Source organism: Prionailurus viverrinus, chromosome B3 (genome assembly GCF_022837055.1).
Source record: "Prionailurus viverrinus isolate Anna chromosome B3, UM_Priviv_1.0, whole genome shotgun sequence".
NCBI classification, from domain to species: domain Eukaryota; kingdom Metazoa; phylum Chordata; class Mammalia; order Carnivora; family Felidae; genus Prionailurus; species Prionailurus viverrinus.
This window is the reverse complement of record NC_062566.1, coordinates 76,609,271-76,624,771: the sequence shown is the minus strand read 5'-3', so window position 1 is coordinate 76,624,771 and position 15,501 is coordinate 76,609,271. Positions and strand designations below refer to the sequence as shown.

The window sequence follows — 15,501 nt, the reverse complement described above, 5'->3', positions numbered from 1 at the left end:
ATCTTTTGGTTTTGTCATGACCAGTCTGTCGTTTGTTTTTGTGCAGGAGATCTTGTTGGATAATTCTGTGTTGGTAGGTCCCTCACCCTCAATTCCTAACTTTTTTTTGAGGTTTGCAGTGCTGTTTCTTTGTGTCGTTATTTTGGTTGTAGATGTTCTTGTTTTCCCCTGCATCTCTTTGTTTAAGCTAACCATTAATGCAAAGTCCAGTATGTGTAGCATGTTACCTGGTGATTATTTAATACCAGTGTAAACAAATCCTCCCTAACCTTCTCCAGCCCGTGCACTCACTCCTTGCACTTAATTTTGCATCATTTTGATTTAATATATTCATTTCAGAAAGGAATTATAATTACAGTTTGACCTAATTTCTGTATTTTGCCTGCTTGGTTTGTTTGCCTTAATTCACTCTGTTCCTCTTCCCAATATAAATGCTGGAGAATGACGTGGAGATATTAAATGTTCCGTTTTGCTTTGTGTGACTGCCTTCAATTTTTTTTTTACCAAACAAGTAAAGAGTACTTTTATAAGCATGCTGTCTCTAAAAGATTGTTTGAACAGCCTGAATAAATGCTGCGCCTGCCTTGTATTATATGTTTGTAAAACTCCAGTGAGATAACTAGTAGATTCATTAACTTTTCTTTAAAATAGCCTTGTAGAATGCTTTTTTTGTTTTTGTTGTAAAATACAGCCATAATCTTGGGCATGAATAAACTTAATCTCTTTACATTTTAACTCCCTTGTTATCCTATGTACTAGTTTCTAACAGTGGTTCTTTAACATGATTGGAATATTAACTTTAGACTTTGTGAATGGCATTCCTCTTTCGACTTTTCAGTTCATGATATGTCTTGAGGGTATAATAAAATATATTTATAAAGCAGTTCCCATCCATATGTTTCACTGATGATATATTCACAAACCTGTTCTGTCTTTGGCTTCTGATAAAATTTAGTTTCACTCTCTTTGCATTTTTTTTTTTTTAATGTGTTAAAAACCAGCTGTCACCACCTACTCTTTTTCTCAGAATTTATCCTCTGCTCTTTTCAACAAACTCACCTACTTCAGTTCTGTTTTTTCTCACATACACCATATCTAAATAAAGATCACTTATACGAAGTATGCCCTTCTTTCTCAAATTTGCTTGGAAAATCAATAGCATAAGACACATATTCATTGACATAAGCCACAGTTTTACTGGTCTTTGCTTTCATTGTTAGAAAAAAATAAATTGCAAAAACTCGACTTTATTCTACTTATGAATCACTTAGAAAAAATTTGTATCCAGAAACTTTTGGCTTTTTTAATTGTTCATTTAAGGTATATCGCAGTCATACCATTTACCTTCAGTAGACACAATCTGTTGAGATTTACATTGTTCAAACACTTCTAAGAAAAATATGTGGAAAGAGTCTGTCATTCTAGCAGAAATATTCTTTATCTCTGATATGTAGCATCTATGTACCTACATGTATATCCATTATATACAAGTAGATATACATACATATAAAACCTGTTGTCTGTAATGTGTGTCTCTAGAGAGTGTTTTTGGTGAATATGTTTTCTGAGTAAAACTCTTTTCTGTCTTTATTTGAAAATGCATTTACTTACTCTGGCATCTGAATAAAAGACTAGTGATAGACTGTTAATAATAGTTAATAACTAACATTTATTGAGCACTTACTGTGTGCCAGAAACTATGCTAAGCCCTTTTGCATGTTTCTCTGAATTAACTTTGCAACAGCCCTATAAGATGGGGGTAGTGTTATTTCCATTTTACAAATAAGGAAACTAAGGCACGGAGAGGTTAAATAATTTTCCCAAGGTCACACAGCTAGTAAATGGTGGATCTAGGACTCAAAGTGAGGCAGTTTGACTCTAGAGCCTCCCTTTTAACCAGTATGTTATATTGCTTATATGGATCTATATAAATTTCTACTTAGAGGATGGTAAAACATTATAATGTTGTTGCATGAGCACAATTGTATAAGCTACAAATAAAGTCTTTCTCAGTTGTATTTCTTTTATCTCGAAACTGTTTTATTCATGTAAATTTTGTGTCTTCTAACACTGTCCAGAGGCTTCTGCTTGGATGTGTTTATGAATATTTCATAATCAAGTACATGTATTACTCCTTAAGCTATTTATTTCTAAATTGTAATAAAAAATATGTACTAGAATAGTTTGTAGAAGTTTCTGTGTATTTAACAAATTGAATCTAGCCTAGTGATGAGCTGGACAGAATCAGGAGGGATCCAGTGTATGTCTATTAGACTTATTATGAATGCCACCAAGAATTTCAGCTCTTTCATTTCCCAATTGGTATTTTTCAGGTGAATCTTTGTAGTCCCTATTTGTTACTGAGAAGAGCAGTACTGGCTTGTTTACGTCAGCTTGTACAGAGAGAAGCAGCTGAAGTTTCAGAACATGCTGTTATGCTTGCTAAGGATAGCAGAGAAGAGTTGACTCTAGGTAATTCTTTTTGTCAACATTATCTCCAGCTCAAATGATTTTTTTTTTTAATTTTTTTTTTCAACGTTTATTTATTTTTGGGACAGAGAGAGACAGAGCATGAACGGGGGAGGGGCAGAGAGAGAGGGAGACACAGAATCGGAAACAGGCTCCAGGCTCTGAGCCATCAGCCCAGAGCCCGACGTGGGGCTCGAACTCATGGACCACGAGATCGTGACCTGGCTGAAGTCGGACGCTTAACCCACTGCGCCACCCAGGCGCCCCTCAAATGATTTTTTTAATAAAATTTTTAAGTTCTTTTATTTATTTTGAGAGAGAGGGCTCCTGAGTGGGGAAGGGGCAGAGAGAGAGGGAAAGAGAGAATGAGAAGCAGGCCCCACACCAACACAGAGCCTGACATGAGGCTCAATTTCACAAACTGGAAGATAACAACCTGAGCCGAAATCAAGAGTCAGGTGCTCAAGAGTCAGACACTCAACTGACTGAGCCCCCCAGGCATCCCAGATAATTTTTTTTAGTGTTTATTTTTGAGAGAGAGAGCACAAGCAGGGGGTGGATGGTGCACAGAGAGAAGTCAGGGCGAGGGGGGGGGGGGGGTGGACAGAGGATCTGAACTAGGCTCTGCACTGACCACCAAGCCCGACACTGGGTTCAAAGTCATGAACCATGAGATCATGACCTGAGCCATAGGTGAACGCTCAACCAACAGAGTCACCCAGGCGTACCTCAAATGATTGTTTTAATTTTAAGTCTTCATTTAAACATGAATTTTTAAAATGAAATTTAAAAGTTAATATATAATGTCTTAAACCTGCTACAAGAGACAGTTACTAACAATTACTGCTATTCCCAACCAGTGATGTTACTGGTTTAGAAAAATTGTTTTCAAACTTAGGTCCCCAAACTAGCAATATCCACCTCACCAAGAACTTGTTAGAAATGCAAATTATCGGGCCCCATCCAAAATCTGCTTAACCAAAAATCTGGGAGTAAAGCCCAGCAATCTGTTTTCTATGTTTTTGCAATCCCTGTTAATGCATATTGAAATTTGAGAGCTACTCAAATTTTAGAGCAAGTTTTTTCACAACAATCCATCGAAGTTGGATTTAGCCCTTAAGTAATTTACCATTTGTGCTTTCTTCCTCCAAAATCTCATTTAATAAAATTTATCATAGATAAGTCGTCTTTAGGTGGAAGGGTTTTTAGCCCCTTCTTTATTTTAGAACTGAATTAAAGGATTTCTTAGTTGGTTAGATTTAAGTCTGTATGTCTTTATTTTAAAATTATGTGAGTAACCCAAATATACATATAAATTCATACAACCTCCAAAAATAGTAATGGTAATGTCTTACTCTTTTATGTATATAGTTTCCAGAGTGCTGTCACACTTTGAGAAAGTCTCAGGCTTCACAAAGCTTTCCAATATCTAAAGCTCTCAGATCAGTGTGTTTTACTGTCATGCTGTGCTCCTTAGTTTGTTGTTAGACTAAGACTTTAACTGTTTGACTTGAGTTCATCAGCGTTGCTGAACTAGTATGGTAGCCACCCAAACAGGTGGCAGACCTCATTTGAAAACAATAGGTTACTTACCTTAACCAGAGAAATTTTAATCTTCTAACCATGTGAGATATTCTGCCTAAGTGACCTTCAGTTTATATTTACCACTGAAATTATCTGCATCTTTTGCTTTAGGCTTTTGTTGCATCAATATGCTTGTATATGTTCCTAGAATTCTTGACTTAGCTATAGGAGTAAAATACAGTAAAGAACTCATTATATATTTCCTTTTTAAAATTTTGTGATTTTGGGGGCGCCTGAGTGGCTCAGTCAGTTAAGCGGTCGACTTCAGCTCGGGTCATGATTTCGCGGTCTGCGAGTTTGAGCCCCGCGTCGGGCTCTGTGCTGACAGCTCAGAGCCTGGAGCCTGTTTCAGATTCTGTATCTCCCTCTCTCTGACCCTCCCCTGTTCGTGCTCTGTCTCTCTCTGTCTCAAAAATAAATAAATGTTAAAAAAATTTTTTTTTAATTTTGTGATTTTTCAAATGGAAAAAGTTCAAAGAAATGTGCAGTGAACGCATATATTCACCTACTTAGCATCTTTATGGCATTCATTTTATATAACTTTCTCTCTTTCCATACTTACACAGATGCATATCTTTTGCCAGACCGTCTGAAAGCAGACTGCAGACATCATGACAGCTCACTCCTAATACATACATTTTCCTTCATGACCACACATCATTTCTGCACTTAATAAAATTAACACTGATAAAGTAGCCATCATAGAATATGCAGTTCTCACACAAATTTCCCCAGTTATCCAAAAAATGTTCTTTATGACTCCTTACTACCCTCCCTTACCACCACCCAAATTTAGGATCCAGCCATGATTCACATATTACATTGTTTGTTCTGTGTCTTTAGACTCCTAATATGAAACATTCCTACTGATTCCTACTGAAGTATAGTTGACACACAGTGTTAATTTGTTTCAAATGTACAGCATCGTGTTTCCACAAGTTTAAATAAACATTATGCTATGTTCACAAGTGTAGCTACCATCTGTCACCATACCACACTACTATAGTACCACTGACTTATATGCCCTATGCTATACCTTTTATTCCTCTGATGTCTCCTTCTAGTCTTTAAAAGATAATTTCTCTTACAAAATAGATAATAGTAGCATTATCTTTAGAATCTAAATGCTTTCATAAATTCTAGATAAGTTCAGGTTGCCTGGGTGGCTCAGTTGGTCAAGCGTCTGACTCTTGATTTCAGTTCAGGTCCTGATCTCACAATTCATGGAATTGAGCCCCATGTCAGTCAGCACAGATCCTGCTTGGGATTCTTCTCTCCCTCTCTCAACTGTAAAATAGATAAATGAAAAACAAATAAATAAATACATTAAATAAATAAATAAATACATACATACATACATACATACATACATGCTAGATAAGTTAAATCTTCAAGAGAAAATTTATTCTTTTGGCATTTCCAGAATTAGAGGAAATGGATGCTAGACGGGGCTTATGTTTCTCCTTTGAGGTGCTTTATTACTTTGCAGTGAGAATATTTGCATGTAGTATTTTAATAACTCCAGAATGTGTGTACTTCTCATATGGCAGTTTTGTTTTCTGTATTACTTAGATCATCGATTTTCTTCTTGTCAGATGCTAACATCAGAGAAGTAGGCCTTGAAGGGGCATTATTGACCCTACTAGACAAAGAGACAGATCAGAAGTTATGCAATGATATCAAAGAGACTTTAAATCATATGCTTACGTCTATGGCAGTGGATAAGCTCTCCTTCTGGTTAAAGCTTTGTAAAGATGTACTTGCTGCATCCGCTGGTGAGTATTGGTGGTTACCAGTTGAAATAAAATTGAAAGTGAAAATGTTCTATAAAATTGTTTGCCACTGACAATTTTGTCTGAGTATTTGGATTGTAATTGCTTGTTGCATTTTTCAAGTGAAAATTCTAGTGTTTAAGTCTAACACTTAGGCCTGTGGGTTTTAGTATTCTTCTGATTGTCGTTTATGACTTCCCTGTCTAAAACAAACTAAAAAGTAGGGTTATTTGTACTATAAAATGGATTACCTGACTTACAGTAGCCCCATCGTTTGTTTTCATGCATATAATAGTTGAGGGATTGCATCAAATCAACTTAGTAGAAAAATCATCAAAAGTTACAACATTCTGAGCAAGCAAGTTTCTCTATATTTAATAATGTTGATTTCAAACAGAGTTAAAAAATAGTGTTATTTACCTAATGTATTTGTGAGTATAAGATAATGGTTAGTGAGAATGTGTATTAGAGTCTTTCAAATTTATATCTTTGGAGTAAGAGAGAAAATAAATGAAAGGAAGAAAAGAGACAAATCAGTTCTGTTCCAGGTACTGTACATACTTTATCTGATTTAATACTTTAACCATCCAGTGAGTAGGCAGTTAATATTCCATTTTGCACAAGAGAAAACAAGGTTTGGAAAGGTTAGGGAATATGTCCAAAGACATACACAGGTAGATTCAGACTTTACCCTGCATGACTTTAAAATCCAGCTTTCCATGGGGCACCTGGCTGGCTCACTTGGTTAAGCATCTGACTTTGGCTGAGGTCATGATCTCACAGTTTGTGGGTTCGAGCCCCACATTGGGCTCTGTGCTCACAGCTCAGAGCCTGGAGCCTGCTTTGGATTCTTTGTCTCCCTCTCTTTCTGCTTCTACTTACACTCTGCTCTCAGAAACCTTCCTAAACAAAAGCAAAATGAACTATTGGGACCTCATCAAGACAAAAACTTCTGCACAGCCAAGGGAACAATCAACAAAACTAAAAGGCAACCTATGGAATGAGAGATATTCTCAAATGACATATCTGATAAAGGATTAATATCCAAAATCTATAAGAGCTTTTAAAACTCACGACCCAAAAAACAAATAATCCAGTGAAAAAAAGGGGCAGAAAACATGAATAGACATTTTTCCAAGAAGACATACAGAGGGCTTACAGACACATGAAAAGATGCTCAACGTCACTCATCCTCAGGGAAATACAAATCAAAACTATGTTGAAATACCACCTCACGCCTGTCAGAAGGGCTAAAATTAACACCACAGGAAACAACCAATGTTGGCAAGGATGCAGAGAAAGGGAGAACCCTCTTACACTGTTGGTGGGAATGCAAACTGATACAGTCACTCTGGAAAACAGTATGGAGATTCCTCAGAAAATTAAAAATAGAGCTGTCCTACCATCCAGCAATTGTACTAATAGGTATTTATCCAAAAGATAGAAAAATACTGATTCAAAGGGGCACATGCACCCCAATGTTTATAGCAGCACTATCAACAATAGCCAAATTATGGAAAGAGCCCAAATATCCATGAATGGATAAAAAAGATGTGGTGTATGTATACAGTGGAATATTACTCAGCCATCAAAAAGAATGAAATCTTGGGGCACATGGGTGGCTCAGTCAGCTAAGTGTCTAACTTTTGATTTTGGCTCAGGTCATAGTCTCATGTGAGTTTGAGCCCCGTGTCAGGCTCTGTGCTGACAATGCGAAACCTGCTTGGGATTCTCCTTCTCTCCCTCTGTTTCTGCCCCTCCCCCACTCATGCTCTCTCTGTCTCAAAAAAAAAAAAAAAAGAATGAAATCTTGCCATTTGCAGTGACATGGATGGAACTAGACTGTTTAAGTGAAAAAAGTCAGTCAGAGAAAGACTAGTACCTTATGATTTCAGTCATAGGAATTTAAGGAACAAAAAGAGGGAAATAAACCATGAGACTCTTAACTATGGAGAACAAACTGAGGATTAATGGAGGAAGGTGTGGGGGAGATGGGCTAGGTGGGTGATGGGTAGTAAGGAATGCACCTGTGAGGAGTACTGAGTGTCGTGTGTAAGTGATGAATCCCTGAATTCTCCTCCTGAAACCAATGTTACACTATATGTTAAACTAGAATTTAAATAAAAACTTTTAAAAAATAATAGTAAAATTCAGCTTCCTACTATATTTCAGTAGCTCTTAAACTCAGTTACTCAAGCTTTATAATTTAATGTATTATCTGAATTATGTTAAAGGAAGAAAGGCATCATTTTTAAAACTTTGTTTTACATTCTCCACTGTCTCCCTTGATTCTTATTGCTCCTCTTCTCTTCCATTGATTTATATCTGTTCTTTCAGTTACTATGCTTTATATGTTTTCCTTTGTTGAGACTCTCTTCTATCCCACCACTTGAGAACTTACAAGAACTTCTCCTTTGGAAAATCTGTATGTGCGTAGATAAACAGGTTGATTACACTTTTCTGGTATCTCACCTATTTCTGGTATCTCCCAGAGCTTTGTGCTCAGTTTTCTTTTACCATTTGTTCTTTATCCTTTGTAGTTTGGCTTTATCCTTTCTTATTAAGAAAACACATAGGGCGACTGGGTGGTTCCATAGATTGGGCATCTGACTTCGGCTCAGATCATGATCTCACAGTTCATGGGTTCATGCGCCATATCAGGTTAGGTGCTGATGGTTAGGAGCATGGAGCCTGCTTCAGATTCTGTGTTTCCCTCTCTCTCTGCCCCTCCCTCACTTGTGTGCTGTCTCTGTCTCAAAAATAAACATTTAAAAAAATTTTTTAAACAAAAAATGAAAACACACATTTCAGTCTGTTTGTTGACTTATTACCTTAGTCTTAAGACAGGACTTTGCTATAATTTTGTGACATCTTTGCTTTCATAACACACTCAAGAAATGTTGACATACAAGATAATTTAAGGGGCCCTGGGTGGCTTAATCGGTTAAGCATCTGACCCTTGATTTCGGCTCAGGTCATGATCTCACAGTCAGGAGATCAAGCCCCTTGTCAGGCTCTATGCTGAGTGTGGAGCCTGCTTAAGATTCTCTCCCTCTGTCTCCCACTGTCCCTTTCCTGCTTGCATGTGCACTCTTTCTCAAAAAATAAAAACAATTTATTTAAAAAAATTTTTTTTTAACATTTATTTTTGAGAGACAGGCACAAGTGGGGGAGGGGCAGAAAGTGAGAGAAGGAGACACGGAATTCAAAGTAGTCTCTAGGCTCCAAGCTGTCAGCCCGATACAGGGTTTGAACCCACAAACCATGACATCATGACCTGAGCTGAAGTCAGACACTTAACCAAGTGAGCCACCCAAGCGCCCCAAAAAGTAAAAAAAGTTTAAAAGAAGGTATTTTAAGGGAAAAAAGGTTGGTCTCTTTTATAGCCTAGTTCAATTTGAAGTTGAGTCAAACACAGGTAATAAGTTAACAGTTAATATAAGGAAGAAATAATTCATTCCTCACTGCTCAGGCCATTGGGAAAATATGAGACTATAAATGACAGAAATGAGCCTATCTTAAGAAAAATATTTTCAGACGTGTTTAGTAGGTTCAGGAACCTTCTTAAATCTGTTCAAGGCCCTAGTGTTAAAACAGTCTCCCTAGTGCAATCCCTCATACTCTGGATATGAGAGAATTTTGAGCCTCCTTAAGCATAACTGTCTACATACAGGGGACTGATGATTATCCTAGTATTTATTATCATGTCTATAGTATCATGTTTAGTTTGTTAACTTTCAATATAATTGGAACAACTTTGTCATTTTGACCTGGAACAGTTCTTACAGCATTTCTTTGTATACCGCTGCTGTCTGTAGTTACTAGATATGATTATATTACACTGTTGAAGATGTATAAGCAACAATTCTAGTCTCAATTTGAAGTCATAAATATGTCTTCCATTTGATTGTAATTACATGTATTCTCCCTTGATAAAAGATTTTACAACTGTAACTTGTGTGGATACAATGCAAGAAGAGGAAGGAGATAAAGGGGATGATGCCTCAGTTCTGACCACCAGAAATGATGACAAATCCTATCCCTTTACCAATCCCCGATGGGCCACTAGAGTCTTTGCTGCCGAATGTGTCTGTAGGATAATTAACCAGTGTGAAAATGCACACAGCGCACATTTTGACATTGCTCTAGCACAAGAAATGAAAAAAAGGGATTCAAGAAGTAAGTGACATAATAATGAAGAGACCAAAGCATATACATAAAAATGTTGTCTGCCTATGTTTTTAATATTAATTTAAGAAGTAAAACTAGAAAGAGTTTGTATTGTTCCAAATCAGTTATGAAACTGACTATAATATTTATATAAGCTAAAAGTTAAGCATAGTTCTAATGTTTAAACACATTTTTAATGATTAAGTTTCTTAAATAGTCATTTACTTATGTTTAATGGGCATGTGCATGAATTAAGTTTATAATCATGTTCTTGGAAAGTAGTTTGTGCACTATTAGCTAGCTCCGAAAATTTATTTTCTGAATTATAACCTATAGTAATTTTGCTTATAGATTATTTTGGTTTCATAAATATTACCCAGAAAACATTTGAGCGTATCACATTGTAAAGTAAACCTGCTTGCAAGATCATTTCCCCCTTTTTTTGTTCAGTTTTATTGTCTGTACCTAAAGGGATCTGTGTGTGTATTATGGTTTGATGTCTAATTTTCAAAATTCACTTAAGCACATTATGTTCAAAGACACAGTGCACATATCTAAAAGCCATGGATATATTTTTTACCAGACAAAAGAATTATATAGCAAAATGTTGCTATTGTCAGTGTGGGAGTACGAATTAGGTATCTGTGTTGGTTTCTTTATTGTGACCCATAACATTCTTAAAATTAGTCCCAGATATATTTTAGGTAGAATTTAGTTGTACCCCTGAACATTTTATTGTTGGAATATTATTAAAGGATTGTCCTGTGTCCTGTAGAATTATTATACCGAAGAACGTATTGTAGGAATGAAAGGAATTCTCATTTATAATTTTATAGCTACAAATATTTTTTAATACTCCTGTTATTTGTATGTGTGCCAAGACATAGAAAAATAAGATAATCTAGTCCAAATAAAGAACCACATAAAACTGTTTTTCAAAAGAAACGTTAAGTCTTTTAGCTTCAACTTGGCACAAAGAGAAAAATTAGCTGCCTAATTCGTCAACACCCAAAGTTTCCTAAATATCTTCTAAAATGCTTTTATCGAAAAGTCCGAACAAAGTTTTTATTGATAGTACTACTAATACTCTTTTAAAGGATGGTAATTTTGCCTTTGGTTTTTGAATAGCTGTGTAATTGTTTGCTTTGGGAGTTTCTTGCTGTGATTGTTTGCAGGAGCCTAGTAACTCCATCTTTAAAGTCTATGTTTAACAAACAGTAAGACAAAACAGTAAATCAAATCAGAGGTATTTAAAAGAAAGTCTAGAAATGTCTGTGAAATCAAAGGGAGAAGAAATGATTATTTAACATAAATCTTAGTTCCAGCATATGCTTTTTCTTGATAAGACTTTTTTAATCTTGTAGATGACTTTTTGGTGCTACATCTTGCCGACTTAATTCGCATGGCCTTTATGGCTGCCACAGATCATAGTGACCAGCTCCGTCTTTCTGGCCTTGAAACACTGTTAGTTGTTATTCGGCGATTTGCAGCTATTCCAGAACCAGAGTTTCCAGGTCATGTGATCCTGGAACAGTATCAAGCCAATGTAAGCACTTTCTGTTAGAAAATTTTATTTTTTAACACCTTGGATAAAAAGTCTGTGAAAGTATTTACTACTTTTTTTTTACATAATGAGTATATGTCTCTGCTAATATGTCACCAATATATAATCAGCATATAGAAAATGTGTATGTTTGAAGAAGAAATCTCCGAAGTAAAAGCAAAGTGGTACATAAACAGGTCTTTTATAACAGTAAAGGTTAATAGTCAAAACCTGCTAGGTAATGTGGGGGAATAAAGTACTCTGCTAATTAAATTCTTTACAAAATACCTGAATATTCCTAAGATATGCTAAATCATTACTAAATATTCCATTTAGGCTACATGCTTGTCACTCCTGGAATAGATGAGTGTTCTATCACACACATTACATGTAATCCTCCAGCAACATTTATCCTTCCCTACCTCTCATGATTCAGAGGCAGCTTTTGTGGGTTAGCATTTAGGGAGCCAGGAACAGTTTACCAGTTGACTAGCTGTCTCTGTCACATCTTCCTAGCAGGAAATGCCCATGTATGTTCCAGGAGAAAGCAAAAGGAAGGGACTTGAGTTATATAGAACTGTCATATTAGAATGAAATATTACAATTCACTGTAAGGGGAGCTCTGTTATATTCTTAGCCCTCTTAAAATTGCAAATGAGTGGCACCTGGCCGGCTCAATGGGTAGAGCATGGGACTCTCAATCTCAGGGTCATGAGTTCGAGCCCCATGTTGGGCATAGAGCTTGTTTTAAAAAATTGCAATGATATAAATATAATTATAGCTCACTTAAACTGAAGAGGAAAATTATTTTCAAGAATCGCAGTTGGCTCTGTTGTCTTCTACACCAGCTTTATTCTCAAGTTTGCTCTCTCCAAGTTGTATCAAAATGGCTCTCTCTTAGCACCCAGTCTTTTTTTTTTCTTAAATTTATTTATTTTGAGAGAGTCAGAGTGCAGATAGGGGAGGGGCAGAGAGAGAAGGAGACAGAATCCCAAGTAGGCCCTGCACTGCCAGCACAAAGCCTGACTCAGGGCTCCACGACCTGAGCTGAAACCAAGAGTCAGACGCTTAACCGACTGAGCCGTCCAGGTGCTCCACGCACCCAGTCTTAAAAAGAGACCATGCTTCTGTCCCAGTATTCCCAGCAGACGTCTTCAAGGAGAGCTTTCATTACCCCTGGTTGGATCCCTGGAGTCACCAGTGCTCTCATCTCCGTAGCAACAACAGGAGATAAGAGGAGGTTCCTCAAAGGAAAATTGAGGTGCTTTTATCTAAAAACAGATATAGTGGACAGGCAGAAAGAAACAGGTGTCCAGAATACTTATTGTAAACAATTTAAAAATATTAAAGAGATGAAGAGTTTGCGCTGTCTTACTTATTGATGGTTGGTATTTCCTATCATTTGTTGCCAGGTAGGAGCAGCACTTAGGCCAGCCTTCGCCTCAGAGACACCACCTGATGTCACTGCCAAAGCATGTCAGGTAAATGGTTAAAAAGACAGAACTTAAAAAGTAAAAACCTCTCTTAGCACAGGGTATCTTAGAATACTTTAGATTTGTATTTCAAGTGAGATTGTGAACATTTTTTCATGTATCTAAGAGCCATTATAATCTACAGTTTTAAAGTTACTTTTCTGGGAGTGATTGTCAGACTTTCAATATCCAGCCCTAAAGCAGAACTGACTTGAATTATTTCTAAACATAATGGAATAAACTAACTTTAGTCCATTCTTTCAACTTTCTTTTATTCACTTGAATTCACTTGTATTTTAGTACCTTGAATATTCAGGGAACTGTATTAAATGTTGTATGAGGTCTCTATTATCACTTCATTGTTCGTATTCTTGCTATAAGTCATTAAAATCTTTTGTTAAATGAGACAGGAAGTAAATAAATAGATGGAAGAGGAAAAATTAGTTTTTTCTAGAAAAAGAAAAATACTGTGATCCAGGAAAACCTCTGATAATTGAGCAAATTGTTTGCATTGGAGAATTATTAATGATGTTTTCTTTTAAAACATTTTTAGTATCTCATTTTCAAAATAACCAAAATTTTCATTGGGGTTTTAAATGTTAAGTTCTTTATCTTTCAGCAGTTATATTAACCACACAATCTCTGCTTTTAAAAGAGTAAGAAGAAATAATCAAGATTGAATTTTTTTTTTAATGTTTTATTTATTTTTGAGAGAGAGAGAGAGAGAGAGAGAGAGGGAGCAGGGGAGGGGCAGAAGAAGAGAGGAACAGAGGATCCCAAGCAGGCTCTGCATAGAGAGCGCAGATGTGGGGCTCAAACCACGAATCACGAGATCATGACCCAGGCTGAAGTTGGACGTTCAACCAACTGAGCCACCCAGGCGCTCCAATCAAGATTGAAGATTTAATTCAAATGTTAATCCAAACATTTATTAAAGTGGTCCCTTTGGGGCTGCATTTCTCCATATTAATAACACCTGAAACTCTCTGATTTATATACTAACCAGCACTGGTTTCCTTGCTTCAACCTTAGACTTCATTCCCTTTTACAATGCTGGCTTTTGACTGGCATTATCAGCCACATCCTTTGGGTTTCCTGATAGCAAGATGATTTCATTGTCTAGATTCCTGAGATATGGGTGAGCTCTGCTGAACTTACAAGGGAGGTATTTATAATTTTTAAATGTAACTTGATTTTCTTAAAAACCAGGTTTGCAGTGCCTGGATAGCAAGTGGAGTTGTGAGTGACCTTAATGATCTCCGAAGAGTTCATCAGTTGCTTGTTTCATCATTAACAAAAATACAGGCTGGAAAAGAAGCTCTGAGTCACTTATATAATGAAAGTGCTTCTACCATGGAGATCTTAGCTGTGCTGAAAGCCTGGGCAGAGGTTAGTGTGCTTCTCCATTTATAACTGGAATTTTAGAAGTTGTTAATAAACACTGTAGGCTATAAATTGAAATTGACTGTTTAAAACGCAGTAAGTCCATTTTTAAGGTTAAGAAAAGATGTTCAACATGAGATTTTTTTATATATTAATTGACTTTTTAGCCAAGCATTCTAAAATATCTTTTATTGCCTGTTATCTGCTACTTTAGGCAGGGGCAGCCATGAGCTGCAAGGACTTTAAAATAACCAGTGGAAATCAACTTTTATTGACATCTGAATTTTGGAAGTGTGGGTTTGCTTGTATGTTATATCAATTCTGTACATACTTCACAGTTTTTTTAGAGCTCTTTCACAGAATAGCTTTTAATTATTAAATAACAGTCATTTTCTTTTCCAAAATTAGTGAAATCTTATAGGAAAATGTTTAACTTTATTTACTGTTCTAATCATGAAGAAAGAGAAATAATTTTTAGGTTTACTACGAAAATGAGCACATACGAAAGTAGATGGAATAATATAATGCGCTCATGTATACACATCATTGGGGTTTCAGCAGTTCCCAAGCTTGGCCAGCCTCAGTTCATATATCATCTTAATGAAGGTATATAGTCTCAGATTGCAACTGAGAGAATTAACCAATATGTAAAAAAAACATTTCCTCCATTAGAGCAAATTAAAACCTGAATATTGGAGTCCATGTATTTTTGTCATTATTTGGGTTTGACAAACCTTATTTAGGAAGTAGTTCTGCCTAGAACTAATGATCTTTAACAGTAAACTCTGTATGCTTTTAAACATTTGCTGTTAGTAGAGCAAACAGAAATTTTCTCATCTCTCTAACCTATTTTTATAAATAATTCTCTGCTTATGTAGTGTTCTTTATAATAATTTTAATCTCTGGGCTCTTGCGTAAGCCCCTTATCTCCCATTCTCTCCTCAGTAAAAATAATGACTGATGAACAGATTCTGTACAACCAAGGTCCATAATCTCCTATCTAAAATCCTTGGAGCCAGATACATTTGGAATTCAGAATTTGGGGAATTTTTGAAAAGTAATACAGTACATATTCCATGTATCCCTCCAAAAAATTGAAGCAATACCA

The 15,501-nt window shown here is 36.1% G+C and overlaps 1 protein-coding gene across 10 annotated transcripts in view; it reads left to right on the top strand.

Moving 5' to 3' along the window:
- The window catches only part of HEATR5A (HEAT repeat containing 5A), a 120,881-nt gene that overhangs the window by 76,427 nt on the left and 28,953 nt on the right, over positions 1-15,501 (top strand). For 6 of the 10 annotated variants that reach the window (XM_047861034.1, XM_047861038.1, XM_047861033.1 and 3 more), the window contains 7 exons: positions 47-73; positions 2,334-2,472; positions 5,649-5,828; positions 9,765-10,004; positions 11,360-11,541; positions 12,951-13,019; positions 14,220-14,399. In XM_047861034.1, coding sequence (XP_047716990.1) covers positions 47-73; positions 2,334-2,472; positions 5,649-5,828; positions 9,765-10,004; positions 11,360-11,541; positions 12,951-13,019; positions 14,220-14,399 — 1,017 coding nt within the window. The remainder of the gene's footprint in view (positions 1-46; positions 74-2,333; positions 2,473-5,648; positions 5,829-9,764; positions 10,005-11,359; positions 11,542-12,950; positions 13,020-14,219; positions 14,400-15,501) is intronic. The other 4 variants (XM_047861040.1, XM_047861035.1, XM_047861037.1 and 1 more) reach the window with 3 other exon arrangements.